The sequence below is a fragment of the Xiphophorus maculatus genome, chromosome 6 (assembly GCF_002775205.1).
Source record: "Xiphophorus maculatus strain JP 163 A chromosome 6, X_maculatus-5.0-male, whole genome shotgun sequence".
Taxonomy (NCBI): domain Eukaryota; kingdom Metazoa; phylum Chordata; class Actinopteri; order Cyprinodontiformes; family Poeciliidae; genus Xiphophorus; species Xiphophorus maculatus.
In genome coordinates, this window is record NC_036448.1 from 11,650,411 (window position 1) to 11,672,726 (window position 22,316).

Here is a 22,316-nt window from a genome sequence, read left to right on the forward strand (position 1 = left end):
GCCCAACTTCAGATCCAATCGGGTAAAGAAACACTTGCCCTCAAGATAATTCATCAGAAGACAGTGAGTGAGCAAACGCTGGGAAGATGGCCAGAGATTATATTCAATTCAGCATTTCCGATTCAAATTGACTCTACATGCAAGTGATCTGAGCACATAAACACAAAACAGGTTCACAAAATCAGTTGGCATTTGTTATCAAATCAAAAGAATGATCCTATTTTGATATTCACCTCCTTTTGCTAAGATACTCCACAGAGAATCTGTCAACAAAAACAACTTCTAGTCATGCAATCCAGAAATCTGGCCCATATAGAAGAGTGGTGAGAATAAAACCGTTATTGAAAGAAAGTTTTAAGTTTTGTTTAAAGTTTGTTGTTTAAAGCTATGCATGGTAAATAGGCTATCCACTGTAGCCAGAACTGTAAGTTCTGTAATCAGGGTTTACACAGCCTTGGTTATGGACTATTTCTTGAATCAAGCACTTCTAAAAATGTGTGTTAGGTACCCCCAATTCAGATTAAAGCATGCTCATGTATTGGAATGGCTCAATTAAAGTCCAGACTTGCATCCGATTGAGAATCTCAGTTCCAAATTGATGTTTAAAGACACTCTCCATCCAATGAAGTTACAAAAACTAAAAAGAATGCTTGAGCTATGTTTCTAAGAAGAATGGGCAAAAGTGTCATTCTCCAGATGGGCAGAGCTGGAGAAGGACTTTGAAACAGTTGCAGATTTAATGCAGCAGAAAGTAATTTTATAAAGTAAAGGCATGCATGCCACACTTTTCAGATTTTAATTGGTCAAAAAAAAGAAACAAACTCCCACTTTATAGTCATGTTCTACATCGTTTTTGCCCTAGCACTTGAAGTCTGGGGGATCCACACAGACATTTTCGTCTCTAAAATGACCCCAAAAAAGTGAAAAGCGTGACTCCTTCTGCACAGCGCTGCGTCTGCACACTAAGTCGGGCAGACCAATCACCAGGGCAACAAAGGTGTGGTTGGTTCTACACAGCTTATCTTTTTATAGATAACAACTTCTCGGTTCAGGGTTTCATAATAAAACACTTGCTTCATTTCATCAAAACTGACAGCCTGCCTAAAATTAAAAGAGGCAGGAGGAAGGAAGGGTGTTTGAAGACGACGCTAAGACTTCCAGTTCTGCAAGATCAGAGTCAATGTGACGCGAACCAGCTATTTGTCTAACAAAAGACCCGTTTGGTAGGTTTTGCTGTTGGTTTTTACTTTGGCATCGCGCCATAAGAAAGGTATGACATTACCTAACATAATGGGCCCTGCTCTGTTGCACAAATAAAGCTGCTTTGGGCAACATAATGCCAGGGAAGTATTAAAGCAGAACTGACCGCGGGTGTAATTACCTTCCTAATTTTTGCTCAAAGGAGTTGAAGCTGATCCTTCTCACATTACTCTCCTGGACAAAAAGAAAGAAAGAAAAAAAGAACTGTAGCACTTTATTAATCATTTGCCAGGCCACCTTAAACGCGCTCTCGATTGCGCGTCCCCGCGCCCGTTGCGGGAGGAGCTGAGCTGACGGCGGTGAGATCATGTGAGAGTCCACGCTTGGAGAAAGTAGGTTAGCAGGGTAGACGGACAGGAAAGCAGGCGGAGAGTCAGAGCGCAGAAAGGGGGGGTCCAAACAACGCTCCTTCATCGTGCGGATCCAATCTGTCAAATTAAACAACAAAGTTGAGGAGAAGCTGCTCGTCGGTGCGCAACGGACGTCTTACCATGAGATCCGAAGCGATTTCCTGCACTCTTTTATTTTACTCTAACTTGATAGAGCGATAAATAAGAGGAGTTTATTTCTCTCTCTTTTTGCCACTTTCTGTTTTCCTTTTTTTAAAACAGAAAAAAAAAGGTTTTTGGAATCGTGCTTATTAAAGCTGATCGCAGTTGGGAATAAGTTCATATTTATAGAGCCAGTTTAGTCTGGCTCCGGCGCTTTATTCGCCTTTCGTCTGTTTTCCAACACTAAATTCATGTAGCCGAGTCTTCACCGCCCTGCCCAGAAATAAAGAACACATCAAAAATGAGAGGTAAGGGTTTTTTTTTCTCATTTATTAATACGTTCAAATGAATAAGTTATTGCTTGTGTAGCCGTACTTTATCATAATGTTGCCTGTTTCGGGTTGGATTTGTTGCCACATGTGTGCGCACAGGGACTCTGTAGAGAGCGCCTTTCCTCCCAGTGCGCACTAATCCCTCCTGACTGGATTATGGCCGCACAGAACCGGAGGCGGCGCTCTGCTAAAACACCAAAATTCCCATCAAGTGCGATGATCAGTGAGGCTTAAATTGAGAGAATAAACAGAGGCAACGTGTTTTCTTAATATGAAATTCAGAACTGGGCTTAGGCTGTGGTTCCTGCACGCGCAATGTTGCGTTTTGCAATTCACGACGGTGCGATGTCATAAACGTCAGAGGAGGAAAAAAAAGGGGAAAAAAAACCTCACCTGTGACTTCTGTGGATTTTTTTCGGGGAATCCATGTTGGAAGTTATGCAACGAGAGAGGGGAGGGGGAGGGAGGGGGTTGTTGTTAACCAAACTATTATGTAATCGATCTTATCAGGTTTCTTACAATGTTAATCAAATAGGTGACTTTTTTATGCCTTTATTTTGCATCTATTTGTTTAGCGTCGTAAAACATATGGAAGTGCTTCCACTATGAGGTTATGTGTTTATTATGCACCTATGAACTTGAATTGTATCGTTTTCCTTTGAAATCCGCGATTGCTAAATTTAACAAAGTGCTCCTTCGCACAGCCGAGGTTGCACAGGATCAATCTTTGGTGTTGTGGTGTGATGGCTGTGCCAGCATGGCCGACAATGTGAGTTACGGAGGGAGAGAGAAACCCGGCTGTTCCACTGACCTAGTTATGTCACAGAGCATTATACAGCATCTACAGCGGAGGGAGGGGAGGAGGACTCTGGGAAGTTTTGTGACGCCAAAGGCGCGCAGCGCCATGTGCGGCTGCAGGCGCAAACGTTACGCACAGTGAAATCCCAAAAGGATCTTGAGTGAATTTTATTTCAAGAAATTGCTATCAAGTAATATTGCCCTGGCTTAAGGAGCGCGGCCTCCTGTTCAGCTTCTGGAGTTATAGACTGTATGAGGCCCCGGGGACGTCGGTAGACATAATCATACAAAAAATACAATAAAATGGAAAGGAATTTAAGAAAAAAAAATACAACAGAAACTTAGTCACTGGCTCTCCTACTGAATACCTGATCCAAATCTTTGCTTTGTAATCAGTTACCCACTGGGTTCTGAAAGTGAACACATGTGGGATCATCAAAGTAAATGGCAAATTTAAGAATTTACAATAATGAAAAAATCTAATTTAGAGAAAAATATTAGCTTTTTCTGTCTCCATTATATCAGTCTAATTGGTTTGCTAGTTACTTGTATACTGAATAGATATTTGGGGTCACTGTTATTTTGTTAGTTGGCACCAAAAATGAAACTTCTTCACTACAGCATAATGCTTTTGTAAAACCACATTCCCGTTTAGAGTGAAATGCAAAACCTGGCTTGCCATAAGCTGCCAGCATGGGACATGTGGCAAAAAAAAAGAAGAAGAAGAAAATCAAAAAAGACATTTGGGCAAACTTATGGGTTTCAAGTTTGGACATGCAATTGACATTTGAATAAAACTGGAAACAAAAAGGCAATCACCTATAAATACCATCAAACACAACACTTAAACAATACTAATATTTAAATTTCCAAGCATTGTTCACCTGATATATTTTGTCTTTAGAAAGTGACATCAGCCAAAGAATATCAATATATAACATTGCAGTCAAATGCTTCAATAAAGGGCTTTACTTTAGTAAGACCACTTATGGCACCATAACCGCAGCTTCAATGTTTTTCACATTAAAAAGATTCAATTTTTACTGATCTCCACATAGTTTAGCGTTGTGTGTTTTTACCTCAGCACTTTATGTAGTTGTATTATATAAAAAGTTGGTGAAATAAAGTAGCTTGGATACTTTTTTGCATTTTAAATACCACATACAACAGCTTTACTTTATTACCGCTTTGTTGCCACTAATGTATCATTTAAATAATTCGATTTCTGAGCTTGACTTTTGTGACAACTCTAGTACACTTGTTGCCTCCTACTTAGTTTGGCGGCCCTGAATTGTTGCTCAGTTTGGAGTTAGGTTTGACTAGGCTGGCTCTAACATTTCTTACAAAACTCAAGCTGCAACATTCAACTTCACTCCCCTTTCAAGTAACCCCTCAATATAGCTAACTAATGTTTTTGAAGTTGCTGCGTGTCTTTCTCCTTGCACTGTTTTTACTTTTCTGCAAGACTAGAGTTGACTTACAAAGAGAGTTGTCTTATCTCGGGGAGGAAATTGATTTTTTTGCTCAAGAAAAAAGGGGCTGGGGACAGACAGAGAAACATTGGGGCCTCTGGTGGAGGGAGGTTCCCTCTCTGGCCGGATATCCAAATGTAAACAAACTGCAGTCCTTTCTTAGCTAGCTCGGCCAAAAAAATGTAGTTTTTTTGTTGTTGTTTTTTTTCTTCTCACAACCTCTTGTTTGCTCTCTCACAATACATGTCAGCATTTTGTATGCTGGTCAGAGCACATAAGATGCAATCAGAACAAATTCTGTGGTCTACTCTCCTGCAGTTTTGGCATGCTGACCCACCGTAGGCGCTTGCTATGAACTCTGGATTGTTCTCCTGCTCTACTGTAGCAGGTCGTTAGGTGTCTGTGCACTTCCACACAATGTTTTATAGCAACAGTGAAAGATCACAGGACGTGTGTCACACACGGACAGACAACCTGTGTTAGAGGCCAGTGAAGTGCTCAGCTCATTTCCCCTCTGTGGGCCCCCGCTCAGCCTCCAGTGGTATTTGCATCTTTTAAAATAGAAAGAGCCCACCGAACTCGCCAGCAGCGACTGTCCAGACTGTACACATTCTGCACACTTAGCATCCTAGTCTAAGTATAGAGTAGGATGCTACCAGTTTAACATAAACTGTTTTTTTTATGTTAAAGCAGAAACACCCTTTCACTGTACTCATGAGAGTTCAGTGTTAGAGATGTGAGTCTGAATCCTCCTGCCTCCCACCCCCAAAAAGGTTCTGAAAATATATTCCTTTACATGAAATTATTCCCCACACTTTAGCCACAGAAAGGCTGTTTAATTTTTTTTTTTTTAATTTAGAGATCCAAATCATGATACTTCCGCCTCTCGCTGAATTTGTTCTCATTTTGTTTCACCAGAAAGTATGAAATTTACCACATATTAGAGCAACCAGCATTTGTCACCATGTTGTTACTCATGCCATAAGAGATTTGCATTGTGAAAGAAATAATATGTACATGTGCTTCAACAGTTTCCCAGGATTATAAAGATTAGATGGCACTTTTATGTGTTTGCAGGTTGTCAGGTGTGATGTTGCTAGGTGTGTTTGACTTTATCAGAGATCGTCTCTGACACACTGACACACTGACTGCGTGACGCACTGGTCATGGGGCATGTCGGGCATTTTATCACCTTCTCGTTCCTCGTTGGACATCGAGAAGCGAGCTGTTGGAGGCTCAGTCAGTGATTTTCTTTCTCCCGTAAGGCCGCCCCACCCTCTGCTGAATTACTTCTGTGTAGAGATAACCAGTTTGTATATTCAGCTGGCTGATGAATAGTAAGAGGCCAGTGTGTTTGTCTCGTTCGTTGAAGCTATCTCTTTCCCTTGTTTGCTTTGTGTAAAGGTTTGCAGCCCCGAAGTTCAAACACCTGCTTTATTCTGGAAAATCTGTTCCTGTTTTGCATTTTCTTTCTGCTCAGTTATAATTTGTTGCAGATGTCTACTCAGATTTTGTGACAAACTTAAACCTCTCCAGACCTTATGCATCATACTTGCAACAAAAAGCGGTGCTGGTATTGATCTTCCTGGAATGCTCGGTGTCTCAAGAGAGCAAAAGGTTAAAAACACTGAGCGCAGCTCAGCAGGGATATTCAGGGTCAAAGGTAATCACTCTTCTTATTTCTCCGCCATTATCGACAGCGAGCTAAATTGGACTGATGTGCTTCACTTCCACAAGTCATAGTCCTTTGAGACCTTTCAGCTAATTGATAAAGAAGTACATATTCTGATTAGAAATCAGCCTCTAACGTCACTTTTGAAGCAAAAATTATATTCAAATGCCTTTCCTTTGGATTTGCACAATAGTACACACAAGATTCTCCTACTGAGCTGTTGATGGTAGAGTCAAAGTTTGAAGTTAGCTACTTGCTACAGACCTTCCTCATAGTTTATTTCCTTGTTTTCAATTCTATGATTGTGCGCATCCAGTTTAGTTTGTTGATCCTCATTCATTTATCAGGTTACGGTCAAGTGAGGCACATTAAGCCCATATAAAAACTAATTGAAATCTTTGATCTGAAAGGGTTGACTCAGGATTTTACAGTCAAAATGGCTTCGTCTGAACGAAACATGCCTCAGCCTGGCAGCCTGGGCTGGACTTCAGCAAGGGATTACTGAGGGAGCTGGAGTTCTTACAAACACTGTCTTTTTCAAGGTTTCTAAGAAACTTTATTGGGTCATAACATTGAGATGTTTTCATGTATTGGATTTCCATGCAAGATATCCCACACAACTATTTTAAGAAGACTATGTAACCAAACACAAACCAAGCAACAACTGCCAATTTGATGGTGCGTTCCTTTTGTTCTTAAGTTGGGAATATCACAAGAGTGCCACGTGAATGTGGAATTAAAAACTGGGAAAGTCAGAACTTGCCACCGAGCAGAACCACATAATGAAACACTCAAATGGCAACAAAAAAAAACATTGTCAAAGTACCAGGCATTAACTATGTAGACACATTTAAGGCTTTGCTTTCAACTACAGCTGCACTTAATGCTGTACAATATTTATGTTTCTGGTTTTTATTTTCTTTTTATAGTATTTTACCACATAAAGCTTTACCAGGCAATACTAGTTAGCATAACAACTAAATAGTATTGCATGTGCACACGCATGGAGCATGTTCACAACTCTTTTTTGTTTTCCGTGGATTTCAATGACTACGTTACATCACCCTTTTCAAGTCTATCATAGTTATTGTATATTCTTTTGCATAGACAAAGACATTTCTAGAGATGACACTGTGTTTATTGGAATCTTTTCAGGCCTAAAAAGCTTAAAGTTGATGTTAAACCATCGTACTGGTGCAGTTTGTATTTGTGATGTAAAATTGTGAGGTTGGGGTCACCAACACTGGCTCTAACCCAAAGTCCCACCTTCTTTTAAATCTGGCTAATGCCAAGATATTGCAATGTAAAATAACTAAAGATGCAATATATTGGTGTATTTTTTACAGTTAATTATATACTGACAATGAAAACATGGTTATATAATGATTACACTGCAGGATTTCAGAAAATGACAGGTTTTTAAAAAGAGTATTTAAGAAGATCATTCTTAAATCTGCTTTTGTGCTGATGACATTTCAAGTGCCATAAGAATTATCAAAATATTATTAGTGAATGAGCCACTTTTAATAGGAATGCAGCAGCGCTTATGAAACGTTTAAGGAGTGGTTGTATTGAGGCTCACTGATCAGACAGGACTAATTATGAAACTATGTTGGGTAAACCAGCAGTTCTGCTGTGATTGTTATTAAAATTTAATTATCTATTAATTGGAACTCATCAACAAACCCAAATAATTTAGAGAACAGCTCATTCTTCAACTCACTCAATGTTATCAATAAAAATGTCTGACAATGAAATCTCACCATTCCGGTCTGCCTGGCCTTCTTTAGAAAAGGCTTTATTGTTACCACATATTTCTGAAAGCCATGCAGTGTTCTCATATAATCCTCAAACATTTTGCTTCAGCTCTAAATACAACTTAACAGATACAAAACACCATGCAAATAAAAGAAGAAAACACAGAAAAATCCTAAGGAACTCCAGTTAGACTCCCTTTGCCTGCTAATGTCACCAAAGGCTCGCACTTTTGAAAGTTTACTTGAGGGAGAGTAAAGAATCTCACTGTAAAATAATAATTTACAACAAAACAGTGATGCAAATAGAAAAAAAATTTACAGAAATGTTTGGCTAAAAGCTTTAAGAAAATATAACTCTGTCTGTGCTTACATATCAAATAAGGGTTGTACGCTGGGAAAGAATGTGCAGTGTTTGTGGGGGCGTGTGCGCGTGTGTGTGTGTGGGTGTGTGTAATATAGCTGGTTGGGATGGTTGGCTGGGCATCTGTGTGTTTCTGACCCTCAGCACACCACAAGAATAGAATAAGCAGAAGCTCAATGTCAAAGGAGAACAGAGAGGGGTGGGAAGCAGACGATCAAGTTCGAGGTTTGAGTGTGTTCCACTGCCCGTACCATCACGGTCACACCGCATGTGGTGTCATGTTACTGGCACTCTATGGTGAAGAGGTAGACAAATCTGTAAATATATATATTGTGCACTGACTTGTATCTTCTTTAAGTTCGCTATTATGTAACCCTGCTAATTCTGTAGCCACATAGATGCTTTGTGGCAAAGCTTTAGCATTGTTCAACTCCACCTTAAAACTGGTTTGGACAGAGTGCTGGTTCCACTCCCTCTCAGCCTGCAGTGAGAAAGTGTGTCAGTGGGACAGAACGTCCACATGGGCTGACAGGCTCCAGCCCCAGAGTGACGGCTGACTCAGCCAGTGCCGAGGCAGTAGCCAGCACCGACCAGCCAGTGGGAAGCGAAGAGCCTGAGGAGGGCGGGGTGCCGGCGCTGCTGGAGTGAGCTTGCTCAATGAGCTTTTGCAAAGAATGCTCCCCGACAGGAGTTATATAATCAAGAGGCGCGGGAGGGGCAGAGAGCCGGGAGAGGAGGGTGATGTTTTTCCATTGCATGCCTGCAGCTGCCCTCATCAGTTGGACTATTTTAGTCAACAGTTTTAGCGAAGAGACAGTCGAGCGTTTGTGGAACAAAAAGGAAAGAGGAAAGTTGTGCTTTTCAGAACTCCAGAGACCAACAATAACCTCTGAATTCCTCCACAGTTTTCCATACACAAAACCGATCAGATCACTCTGACCGGCAAACCCAGGCGCCGACCGACTGTCTCTTGAAGTAATTGTAGCAGAAGAAAAGGTTTCTTTGTATATGTGTCTTATGTGCTGCCGTCATGTGATTTCCTATCTGCCTGGTTTCTTCGTGGGGGTTGGGGGGAGAGGCCGTGTGAAGGGTGTGCACCGCCACACTTCGTATGGTGTTATCTAAGCTTTCGCTGTGTGTGCAACTTGGTGTTTGTGTGTCTAGAAAGAAGAAGACACAGCACAGTATGTTGGGCAGGTGATGTTTTGAGTTTCACCTTTTTGAAATGTGAAAAATGACATTAATGTATGTCTGCCTTTCATGTCCATTGGGTTGGAAGACAGAGTGACATTTGAAAATAACGCTCTTGCATCATCTTGCCAGATAAGCTTGGTTGTTTACCAAATATGCATTCATCTGTCGATGAAATGATGCAACTGTGACTCTATTATTGCAACAATGACCCACTGAGAACAGTGCCTAATCTCCCTCTGCCATGTGTAATTTCCCTCACCATGGTAGATGTTTGAAACTAAAAGTGAAACTGATGGCATAACCTATTTTTTTTTATTAGTTTCTAATGAATATCTGCTCATGTAAGAGCACTCATAGACCTTTCATATTTCACTACCAGATGGTCAGTTAATCCTTGAGTGTATATATAAAAAATGACAACATTGTTAATTCCACACCCCTCATCCCCACAGATGAACCATTCAAAAAGGAAGCACATCAGAAGCGGCACAAATTATAAAGACGTAAAAGGACTTGGATTTTTCCCTAAATCCTGTTTATTTTTTTATGTTTAGAACAAAGTATGAATTATTTTAAAACTGCAGCATATGTGGCATGGTTGGAAATAGCGTGATAGCAGCTTTACATAAAAACACACAATGATTTTTTTTTTCTATTGTATCATTTAATATAATTCCAGGGAAAGCGATTGGAGTTTGGTCCAGCTGTACAGAGCATAAAGTAAATCACTGCTGCCAGTCAGTGGACTGAAAGACAAATTTGACTGTTTAAAAATATTTCATAACGCAAAAAATATTGTAGCCTGTGATTCTTAGGTGACTGATTCAAAGCAGAAGTTGGCAAACTACCAGCTGGATGTCTGTCAAGACTTTGCCCAATCTGACCAACTAACTGGATAATATCAATTTGTTATACTTAAAAACTATGAAAATATTAAGCAGTAGTTCATTCTAGGGTTTTTTGCTTTAATCTATTTATTTATAAATAAGCGACATATAAGTGCTTCAAATGACATTTTTAGAACTGTACTGTTATTGTTGCTTTCTAAGCATTAGGTTATGTCATAGTCCTCCACTATAAAATAGCTGCTTATTGTTGTCAGCATGGGATTTACAAAGAGTCCGTTTGAAACATGCAGTAACCTCTGGTAATGAGGCATGTTTCAGGCTCCCAGACTCATAAACTGGAAGTCTACACTTTTTAATGCTGTAATGGGGTCTCCTAGTGAGGAGCAGCAAGGGGTTACATAACAGCTCACAAAAATGAAACCCGAAGCCTTTTAAGTATCAGCCATAATGTTATGATCGCACTCCTAATATTTGGTAGATTTTATTGCCCCATGGGCTTCGCAGTGGAAATTCTTTGGACTGAGCTGGCGTCCCATAAATGATGTTAGGCCATTTAAGCTGCTGGGTGAGGAGATTCGGAGGCTGGCGAACACTTCTAATTCTTAATAATGTTGTTTGAACCATTTTAAGCAGTTTTATTAGGATCAGCTGAAGGCCTGCTACTGTAGAGAAAGTGTCCCACCCATGTTTAGTTCTAGAAAATAATTAGGTTGTTGCCAAGATCCAACAATCAGCACGTCTTTGCATGGAACAGAGCTTTTTTTGAAATTGGAAATACAACAATAAATAAGTCAGAGATCACAATCTGCCAAGTTTTGGTTTTCTGGCTTCGATTAGTAACTGACAGGTTATTTTTTTTCCTTTTTTATTAAACAAAAGGATTCTTACCACTTTCTACCCATAGAATATACTTTATTGCATTGTAGTTTAGTTATATGTCGGTGCTTAGAAAAACACGAAGTGAAGTCAAAATTGGACTACACCAGCCTTCATAGGGAATCTGTATTAGCAGATTAGCAGATAGAAGGTGTGGCATGTCTTAGTGCCGGTTTTGCTCAAGATTTTTCATTTATCAACCTTGTAAAATGTCCTGGAGTCTAGCAGGTGAGATGATTAGCAAATGTAGCAGCAAATCTTTCAGAGAATTTCTTCTCAGGTAGCAAATTCGCTTGCCTGTATAAGTTTTACAGTTCTTCTCTTCTGCTGACCTGTTTGTTGCTTTCCACACACTCAAGACTTTTTTTCAGCATCTGGTATCACTGAAAAAAGAAAATAAAAACAGACCTCACGACGCTTTTTCTGCTGTTTTCTGTGCGCTGTAATAAAAACAGTAATTTCCATAACATACCCTTTGCTTGCCTTGCCTCCCGAGCGCTCCCCCCCACTCACATTTCTGCTTGTTAGAAAGTCTGCTCTGTTGTAAATCTTTTCTGTGGAGTTTATAAGGGAACAGACCCTGCAGGACACATCAAGAACAAGTTGTCCTCACATTTTCCTTGAACATCCTTGCTGTACATCTGTCGAAAATGCTAAGAACTGCAGAAAATAACATAAATGATGACAAAGTGTGAGCCATGGAGAAAATGTTATGGTATTACATAACTGAAATGAGAGTCAAAACAGAAAGTGATTTTATATATTTTTTTCTGAAGTATGAGTGAAGCAGATTATATTACATTTGATTGCAAGGAGCTACAGTAGTGTGGTAGCAATTATTCATGCTAGTAAAGATGTTTAACTTCACTAGCATGAACTCCGAACATTAACATTCACAGACACACGCACACTGGGTTCATCGAATGAGACCTTAGTTTACTATGTTCAGAGCTTTGCCAAAGGACACTGGTCAGCCTTCAGGCCTGTGGAGTTGGATAAAGTTCAGTCATTTGTAATCTCCTTCTAAAACCCTCACAGCTTGCCAACAAACACAAAATGTTAAAATCTGTTGAAGATGAGAGTCGTGAAACAACAGCCAAAGGTCACATAGTTGTTTTGTTTTTTTTGTTCCGAACTAAATCCTTGGTGTTATATGTATCAGGAGCTCGTCCTATTCTTTTGAGCGACCTGTTTAAACATGTCTGAACAACGCTGGAGAAAATTCATCTTTACAGAGGAAGTCTGCTCAGACGGAGACAGACTCAGGGCGGGCGGTTTTCTGCCCTATCGGGTTCAAAATCAAACCAAACACATCATCATGTAAAAGTCTTTGTTTTGTCTGAATAAGAAAATTACCAGTTAATCTTTTCCTGGAAGAAAGTAATTTGTGTTTTTCTTTGCTTTTCTTTTTAAGGCCTGATGCACAATATAGCATAGACAAGAATAAAAATGCACTGCAGGTTCTTTGATAGAAATAGTAGATATAAATTAAAAAAAAAAACAAAGTATTGCAGGTCTAGTCCTGTTTATGTATTCAAGTCTTACTAAATAATAAAAGAGCACTAACGTACACGCTGACTGTTTATGTTTTTATAGATCATTAATCGTACTCTGTGGAGCTCTCTGTTAAACTCATCAGTGTGCAAGTTTTCTAAACTGTGTGGTTGGTCTGGCTTTGTTTTCATCCTGCAGCTCAAATCGAGGTCATCCCCTGTAAGATCTGTGGGGACAAGTCCTCAGGAATCCACTATGGAGTCATTACCTGTGAGGGCTGCAAGGTAAAGGAGAAAGAAAGCACAACTTTACCCAAATTCCTCCATGCACTGATTTATATGCGATGTATAGATCTGATACTGGTTTTTGCTTTTTTGTGCTTCCAGGGTTTCTTCCGTCGCAGCCAGCAGAACAACGCCATGTACTCTTGCTCCCGCCAGAGGAACTGTCTGATTGACCGAACGAACCGCAATCGTTGCCAGCACTGCCGTCTTCAGAAGTGTCTGGCTCTGGGCATGAGCCGAGATGGTAAACATTCATTAAGCATTGGCTCTGTAGTGGAGAAGTGATTGTCTGCGACTGCCTACTGCAATGAAATGTAATTTCTCCCTGCAGCTGTGAAGTTTGGCCGCATGTCAAAGAAGCAGCGTGACAGCCTCTACGCCGAGGTCCAAAAGCATCAGAAGTCTCAAGAGTGTGTGGGCTCTAACGGCCCCGCAGCTCTGTCTCTACCCAGAGAGGACGGAGGCTGCGGCAGCGGGGCGGATGACGGCGAGGAGGGCCTGAGCCGCTCCTACAGCAGTGGGGGGTCCACATCGACCCTCAGCGACCTGGACGACATAGCCGCACTGCCCGACCTTTTTGACCTACCGCTGACGCCCGAGGAGGCCAGCGAGTACTGCAGCCTGGAGCTGCTGGGAGGCGGAGGAGACAGCACCGGGAACACATCTAACTCCTCATCCTCGTCTTCCGCTTCCTCGTCCAGTCAGAACTCGCCACAGCAGACCATAATGGACACGGCAGACAGCTGTGGGAGCCAACTCCTCCTCACACACTCGCTTCTGGGACGCAGACGGTCACTTTTGGACCAGTTGCCTGATGACTGCTCAGTAACAGACCTCGGTGAGTCTGAAAACAGAAACATAACAACTGATACTCCATTTGTCCCCTCTTGCTGAACAATAACAGTCACAAAAACAGGAGGTAATTTATCTACATAAAACCATAGCAGATCAGTTATAGAATACATAACAGCCTATATCTGCCTGTTTCACAATTTGATTTATTGGAGCTCATTATTGGTTAATCCTTAACTATGTTTCTACGTAGAGATAATTCTCTGATAACCAAGGACAAAGATATATCTCATAGTGCTGGTACACTTTATACTGATCTGTAAGGTGGAACAAGGGCAACATTATGATGGTGATATGGGGAAGCAGTAAGTTAACCTTCAGTTCACAAACCTGGTCAGCCAAAAGGATGGTGTCGGTGTCACATTTGTGCACATTAAAGGATCAAATACTTTTACACACGTCTCAAGGTACCTTAAGGAGTTGTACGTGTCAGGTTTATTAGATGGTTGCTGGCGAAAGGGAGCTGTTTTCAGACAGGCTCTGAGGGCCAATAAAGGAAGAAATTAAAATGTGTTATTACTGGCAGAGGAAAAGGAAAACATCTTAAAGCTGGAGGAAAAAAAGTGAGAAAATTGACTGTTAAAACTACTCAGTAGTGCAAATCATCTTAACAGTTATGTCAATTTTTAGATGTGAAAACTGCACTGCTATAGGTCTGCCTTTGCTGTCTTTTCAAACCATAAACGTGCCACAATGACCTCAAAAATGCTTAGAGTGAGACAACACTGACTTTGGACATGTGTATTTTTCCTTTCCAGAGCATGTCACTCAGAGTATTGTAAAGTCTCACTTGGAAACATGCCAGTACAGCGCAGAGGACATGAAGAGATTCACCTGGGTACATTACACACCCGAAGAAACCAGAGTTTTCCAAAACAAGGTGCGCAAAAAAAAAAAAACCTAAGCAAAACAAAATTGTTGTGCCCTTCACAGTGATTGAATTTCATAAAAGTGTAATAAGCAATTTGTTTACTACTGTGGAGCAATTTCTTGGGAAAGAGTCAGTGTCAAGTTTTAGATGTATGTAGTTCACCAGCATATTATAGGTGTTATATTGGTGTGGTATATATCCTTGTAGAGTTTTCCAGGTTTTACCACTGAAAGCTTGAAAACTGTTAAATTGGATCTGATCTCATTCCCAGACCCGACTTCCAACTACCAAGAATAATGGAAAAATAATGGAAAACGCTTTAAGTCTAGACAGCACAGTACAGCTTAGGCACAAAACCCTGAGGAACGCCACAATTAAAAAGTACTTGTGAGGAAATACTCTTATATATCAATTATATATTGAGGATGATAAATAAGAACATCATAGCTAATTGTATTAAACACGTCAATGAAAAACTCTTCTATTTGTCCCCTTAAAGTATAAACACTGTTATATTAAGCATGATTTCATTTCCAAATCTGGGTTCCAGCTTCCAAGATAGTTTCAGGGTTATTTCTAGCGACAGACAGTACAGCTCATCAGAAAGATACCAGCTTCTCAATTTCTATGTTGTCATAGAATTAAACGTAAACTCGATGTAATGCTCTGTTTGTGACCTTTTTCAGTCGGCCGAGTGGATGTGGCAGCAGTGCGCACATCACATCACCAATGCCATCCAGTATGTGGTGGAGTTTGCCAAGCGCATAGCTGGCTTTATGGACCTGTGCCAGAATGATCAGATTATTTTGCTGAAAGCAGGTCAGTGTACGCTCCAAAATACCAGCTCACTTTTTTCACAAAGTAAAATTCTTTCAATGTGAACAAAGTTTTAATCTTGCTAACTGAAAATCCTTCCTTCTTGTTGTTTTTGTCTCCAACCTTCTACCTCTGCCTGTTATTTTACATAATTTTTTAAAAAACAATATTTTTCTTTTTTTTTTTAATAAACACCTGCTCTAAACACTGGGGAGAAATACACAATTCTGAAAACAAAATTAATTATTTATAATTTTCTGCATATATTTGACAATGTTTTACTTTCTTTAAATGGTTTGCACTAAACAACAAACCTTGTTGGATATTTGTACTATCCTTTAAAATATTAACTTGTTAAATTTTGTCTTGTATATGCTGGGCACTAATTTGACTCAAAATTGACAATTGTTGTATGTTTTTTGCATGTTTGGAGTATTTTTGCATCTATCCTCGTCCTCCATCTTCCTTTCCGTCTTCTTCTTCTCTCTCCATCTCTCCATGTCTATTCCTTTGTTTCTGGCTACCTTTTTTTTTTAGGCTGTCTGGAGGTCCTACTCATACGCATGTGTCGCGCCTTTAACAGCAACAACAACACCATCTTCTTCAATGGAAAATTTGCCTCGGCTCAGTTCTTCAAAGCTCTGGGTGAGGATCAGTTTGGGAACTTTTTTGTGTACGTGTTGAAACACTCAAATAGTGTTTAGGTGTCTGAAGTTGTACATGGCTTTGGTAAGCCGGAGAAGTTTTTTCTGCATACTACTTTAAGTATAGTGCAATACCATTAATCAGCGTAATCTACTTTAGAAAATTTTAAGTTGCCTTAGTTGGCTAAATTATTTTTTTTCTAAGAAAAGAGCTGAAATAAAAAGCTTCTTTTAGTTGCAGTGGTGTTTACAGTATGACCTTAAATCAGATCAAGCCTGGAAAAGAAGTCAAATGTTTAACTCTAGGTTGTTTCTTCAGTATCACCATCTTTATGCTACATTGCCACCTAGTGGGAGAAATTAAAGAATTTATATTTTGATAGTTCGCACAGATACAGTGCTTTGCTTTATTTTATTGGGATTTTATGTGATGTACCAACTCCACCAAGCACGCTGCAGAAGGAAATCACAAACAGTTTTGCATAAGTCCAGAAAGTCTCAATAAAATATTATATTTTTGGTTATAGCATGAGAAAATGTTAAATCGTACAAGTACATTTACAAGGTGCTGGCACCCTAAAGACAACTCAGATAACCTGGGAGAAGTTTAGTTTTTCACAGTTTGCAAACAAAGAGGGCTCATTTATTCATTTTTGCACTGTAAACCTCCTGTAAAGCTTAGATTTTAGTTCAGTAATGAAGTGAAAAAGGAATGGCAGAGTCTCTTATCTAGTCACTTATTAGGGGCACTATGTTGTTTCTGCAGGGTGTGATGATCTGGTGAGCGCCGTTTTTGAGCTGGGAAAAGGTCTCAGCCGTCTGCAGCTCTCAGATGAGGAAATGGCCCTGTTTAGTGCTGCTGTTCTTCTGTCACCTGGTAATTATTTTTATCCTCTTTCACTGTATCCAGGCATTTATAAAGATCTTGAAAGTATATGCACACTGTTTAGCAAACTATTGTCATAAATATTCTGTTTCGTTCTGTCACTTGTAATATTACAAAAAGGTCTTAATATGAAACAAGAAGTTCAAAGCTAAATATCATGCATCATAATCATTTAAGTAATGGTTTTGAATTAACTTCTCACAAATTATTAATTTGAACTCACAGTAGTTAAATTGCCACATAGAGAGAGGTCTCAGCATTTCCGCCATTCAATAACCCTTTGGTTAAATGCACAAATCATCTGTCAAACAGATAAAAGGCATTCTTTCAATAGTTTAAAGTGCTGTTGTAAAATCTGCAATCTGAACTGTATTTAAAATATCTGCTTTTGTAGATCGACCCTGGCTGACAGAAAGTCAGAAGGTCCAGAAGCTCCAAGAGAAAGTCTACCTGGCTCTGCAGCACAGTCTACAGAAGAGTGGTGCTTCTGAGGAGAAACTGGACAAGGTAAACACAAGTAATCAAGCCAGCTTCTTCGACCTTATCATGCAGAAAACACATTCATTGGATTTGAATTTGTGAAGGTTTGGTCTGTTGCGAGTTCATGAAAATGGCCCTCAAACTTGGATGTGTTTTAACATATATAGAATATTATTGAAAAGTTAATTTTTTTCACTAACTCAATTCGCCATGTAAAACAACCTTATATTAATTACTCGCATACTAATTATTTCTGTTAATTGTGATCATTTTCTCCTTACAGCTAAGGAAAACACAACATTTAATAATATAATTATTTTTGAAAAGACATTTTTGGTCTGACAAATTATTCTCATTGGAATATTCTAATTCAATGACTACGTTAGCATGCACTCTCCTGGTGCAAGAGGCTGATTATGACAATATTTCTTTAATGCTTAAGGTGTTATTATCCAAATGCTAGCATTGTCAAACATAACACTGTTAACAAGAAAGTTTGGACAAATTTTAGATATTGGTAAATCATTATTTAGAATGACTCTTCTATGGAGTTCAAATGCAGAAAAAGACATTATTAGCAACCATTTCTAGAAGTAAAGAGCCTGATTGCTAAGAATAACATTATGCAAATGTTCCCATTTTTCTCTTTGCAACTGGAACACTGTATAATTGGGTGCATTGTTGTTTTTCACACATCTGAATTTCAGATTGTAAAGTAAATTAAAAGTAGTATTAGTATTTAAACTACTCGGCCAACATAGCACAGCCCAGAGCAGCACACTTCAAGCAGAAGAAGATTAAATACACACCCTTCATGGAGACCACAATAAAAGAGTGATTGGAATAGCTAACAACTGTGTAAACAAAGAAACTTTCCAGGATGGGAGATTAGACTATTATTGTTCACTGTTTAAATCAAGACTCACAGGGGAAATGTGTGTCACCAGATGATCAAAAACACACACACACCCACAAAAAGCAATTCAATTTTGCCGTTAATTTAAAAAAAAATTAAACTTTTCTCAAAGTCTTACAATAAAAATGGCAAAGAACAAATTCCTTTAATCCAGTTTCACTTCTTCATTTCATTGCATATCATATTAGGTGTGTATTTGAAATAGCTTGCTGTGCTTTAAAAAATAACCATTTACAATAACTTTAAACCTATACATATTCTCATGGAATTTGCATTGCTTTCTTTTCTCTAACAGATGCTGTCTAAGCTGCCCATAATGAAGTCCATCTGTAATCTCCACGTCGATAAACTGGAGTTTTTCCGTTTGGTCCACCCAGAGACTGCCTACAGTTTTCCACCGCTGTACCGGGAAGTGTTCGGCAGTGAGATGCCTCTGCCGGACTCCACCGACAGCTAGGCAGAGAGATAAAACAGGAGAGATGAGGAGAGTGTAATAGAAAGTAGAGGGGGCACACGTGAGACAGAGAGCGACAGAAAACCAGCGGTTATAGAGACAATCCAGGACTATAAATACTCAGTCTCCCAAAGCAGTCCTCCACTATCCCAGCAGCAGGCGAAGCACCTTACACTACATACCACACATGCTCCTGCTCTACTGCAAATTGTAGCATTGTAAACCAGTGTGTGGGCATCTTATTAACCCTCTATGGCATGGCGTTGCCCTCAGGCAACAAACCACATAGCTGTACCTCACATTGCTCCTTTATTTTATTTTTTGGGGGGCATGATTTTTGACATATTTTTGTCCAAAAAATAGTTCTTTTATGAATATAGTTTTTGTTTGATTTGTATTTCATTTCTCATAATCAGTGTAGACAATCTTGGTGTTCTAGACCAATGTTACCCTGAGGCAACAAACCCAAATCTGGTTCCAGGAGGTGTCAGAGTCCGATTTTATGATTGACATGTAATTAGGGACCACCAAGCTCCCAAAGAATGCAGGAAAATATTTCTTCCCCACAAAAATAAAAAGTCATGCCATAGAGGGTTAAAATCACAGCAGCCCACATGGCATGTAACAGCTCCAAGCTCTAAAAGATATTTAAGCATTGATCCACTGGGGATCGCCGAACTAGTTATGAATGTACCTCTTCTATTAGCACCAGTGCACAAATGAGAACCAAACAACGATGAATGTACAATCCTGCCACTCGAAAGCAAAGCTTCTCACACGGAACTGGCACGATGTCAATATTGGCGCAGATGTTAGTCAAAAGTTCTCAATGTTATGCATCTCAGAGGGATGCACATGCATTTCCATGCATCCTTTCACTGATCCGCACTTAGGGACCAAGATCACAGATCAGAGGTTCTTCTGACATGCATAGAAAAACACATAGAAACCAACTCACGGCCTGTGGTGAAGTCAGCAATCAGTTTCACTCACAGTAAATAGTGTTAGGTGCTGCCTTTTCATAGGCTTTTGTAATGCAATGAAAAAACCTCAGTCCCACACAACCCCTTCCTTGTAAATGCCACTTAGACACAGGAAAAGATGAAACTATCTTTAATTTATATACACGTTTATAAGAAAAAAAAATATTTTAAATAAGAATGTAAATAGATATCTATGTGACTTTATGGAAAGAGTAAGAGTGTGTGGGGGAAGAAAAAGGAGTAAAGCGGATATGGAGGCACAACAGATATTTGGACTCAGATCTTTTTTTATTATTATTTTTATTTTATTTTTTTCTGGATGATTTTTTCCTCTCTTGGCAGTATTCTCAGGTTTCCACTGCAACAACCCCCTCTTGGCCCAACGGCAAAGGGACGGCCATCCTGCAAGCGAGGGGGTGGACACTTGTTGCTGATTTATCATAGCAAGGGAGAGGCAGCAAACTCGCACACAGTAATGAAAGAAAAATGCCTTGCATTTTGAACTGTTGGCTTTCGCTCTGCACTGCTGCTGCCCACCCCTGCTGAAAGAGACAAGAGGACGAACGCGGACATTAAGCAAGAGAGACAGCAAGCCAAAAGACGACTTAACGGACTACATAGCGACAGAGGAAACACTGCCAGATGTTTCTGACAGGCAGAAAGCACGTCAGGAATACGTTGATGTATTTGTGTTTTGCCGAAAGCGTTGCATCTAGCTCGAGGCTGGGATTGCGATGGTCCATATGCATCATGAAACCTCTCTGCTGGTTGGTGCAACTGTATTATTTTGTACATTTGGAGTTTCTCTCCTTTAGTCCTACACCCGACACTTTTCCAAATATCAAGCACTTATACTTTCCTGTTTCTCACTTGACACTAGTCCAAGGCCAGACAGAGTTACCAGCTGCCCCCCTGAGTTTTGCTTCCATGCCAGTAAGACTTCAGTCGATTTGTTTTATTTTTTCTTTGTTCATTATTTTTACTCCATGTCTGCCACAAAAGAAAATCAGCCATAACTGTTTACAATTCATTCATGTACATAACACACTGTTCCGAAGGTGATGACAATGTCTTACTCGGGGTGCTGTGTCGTTTTTGAGCAGAACATGAGGACCCTCTGCTTGCTGCTCAGGGAGATAGCTGTGATCTCTTGTCCCTTTATTGCAAGTGTCATCTTTTTAGCCTTGTACTCCTCACACCCTTTGCACCTAAGACCCATAACCATAATCACTGTGGACGTAAGCTCTATTTTTGTGAATGTTAACCACAAAGTGTCCAAGCCCGTCTTTGTTTGTCCTAATGTTGTAACAATCAAGTTCAGATTCATAGGATTTTAAAATGAAACAAAACGGAAAAAAAAAAAAAATCAGTTAGTGTTCAAACGAAATTTTGTTATCGGGGTTTTCATGTTTCTTTTGCTGTGATTTTTCAGTTATTCGTCAGTCTTTTATCCACATTTTTCTCATGTGTCTTCACCTTTGGTCTCGTAAAGTCAGTGATTTATTTTTTATTTAAAGACTTTTAGGAAAACATCAAACAAAAAAAAAAGTATATAGTTTGACTCCCCTTTTTGTCTCCCTGAATGACAAAATGTACTACAGGTATCTTACTAGTTCAAGAATAACAGAGTCACACAGCTCAGTATATATTGTTGTCCAACCGGATACATTATATGTGGTTTTGAGAATGTAATAAATGGTTTCTTTTCCTTTGGAGATGTTTGTGTTTTTATTTGGTGTGCAACTTTATCTTTTATTCTAGGTTTGTGCAAAAGTTTTAAACCTTTATTCATGATCCAGCATGTCCAAAAGGAGTTTTGTAGCATCATACTAGCCGGATCCATTCAACAAGCTACATGTTTAATAAGAATTAAATGAAAATTTTAGATGAACAAACATTCAGTGTTGCAACAATTAAATGGGAAAAACAATTTAGTATTATTGTTCCCTGGTGCTTTCTGATGTGAGGAATATGGCTCACCACCAGGGGTGCCAATGCTCAGGGGGCAATACAAGTGGTTGGAAAAAATAAGTCAACCGAGTTGCCACTAAGTAGTTTTTGTTGCCTATCTACTCTTACAAGCAATCTGAAATTCAGAGCCCCGTGTTCTGCAAAGTGTGGGTACTGATAGAAAACCTGCAATGATGCTGAAGCTACTATTTGATTTGAAACTTCATATTTAATCCTGTAGTCTAAATAACTGTCTTTTTTCTGATGAATCTGGATTGCATTAGATCCTCTTTCAATTCTAAAATACTTCAACTACCATTACTTTCAACTGAAAAAACTTAAAAAACAGATTAAACCCTATTTGGGTGAGGCATTTCCATCAATCCGGTTTCTTCAGCTTTTCTGAGATCAGGTTGCAGGGGTAGTAGGAAAAATAGAAGCATCTTGCACAAAAGGCCAGAAGGGACATGTGGGATCTACCTGGTCTCCTCCCAACAGGACGTCAAAGGAAAACCTCCAAAGAGAAGCTTCCTGATCAGATGCCTGAGCAACTTCATGTGACTTACTTCAATCCAGAGGAGTAGCGGTACTACTTTGAGCTCCCCCTGCAAAGATGGTGCTCCTC

General features: G+C 39.6%; 1 protein-coding gene across 1 annotated transcript; it reads left to right on the top strand.

The window, feature by feature from the left end:
• The first annotated feature begins 1,559 nt into the window (after positions 1-1,559).
• Positions 1,560-19,076, top strand: LOC102220406 (nuclear receptor ROR-beta-like). The gene is made up of 10 exons (XM_005797094.3): positions 1,560-2,059; positions 12,754-12,839; positions 12,942-13,083; positions 13,171-13,677; positions 14,450-14,571; positions 15,249-15,381; positions 15,916-16,023; positions 16,789-16,899; positions 17,303-17,415; positions 18,600-19,076. The coding sequence occupies exons 1-10, from the start codon at positions 2,053-2,055 to the stop codon at positions 18,759-18,761; spliced, it is 1,491 nt and encodes a 496-aa protein (XP_005797151.1). The 5' UTR covers positions 1,560-2,052; the 3' UTR covers positions 18,762-19,076.
• Positions 19,077-22,316: the final 3,240 nt, after the last annotated feature.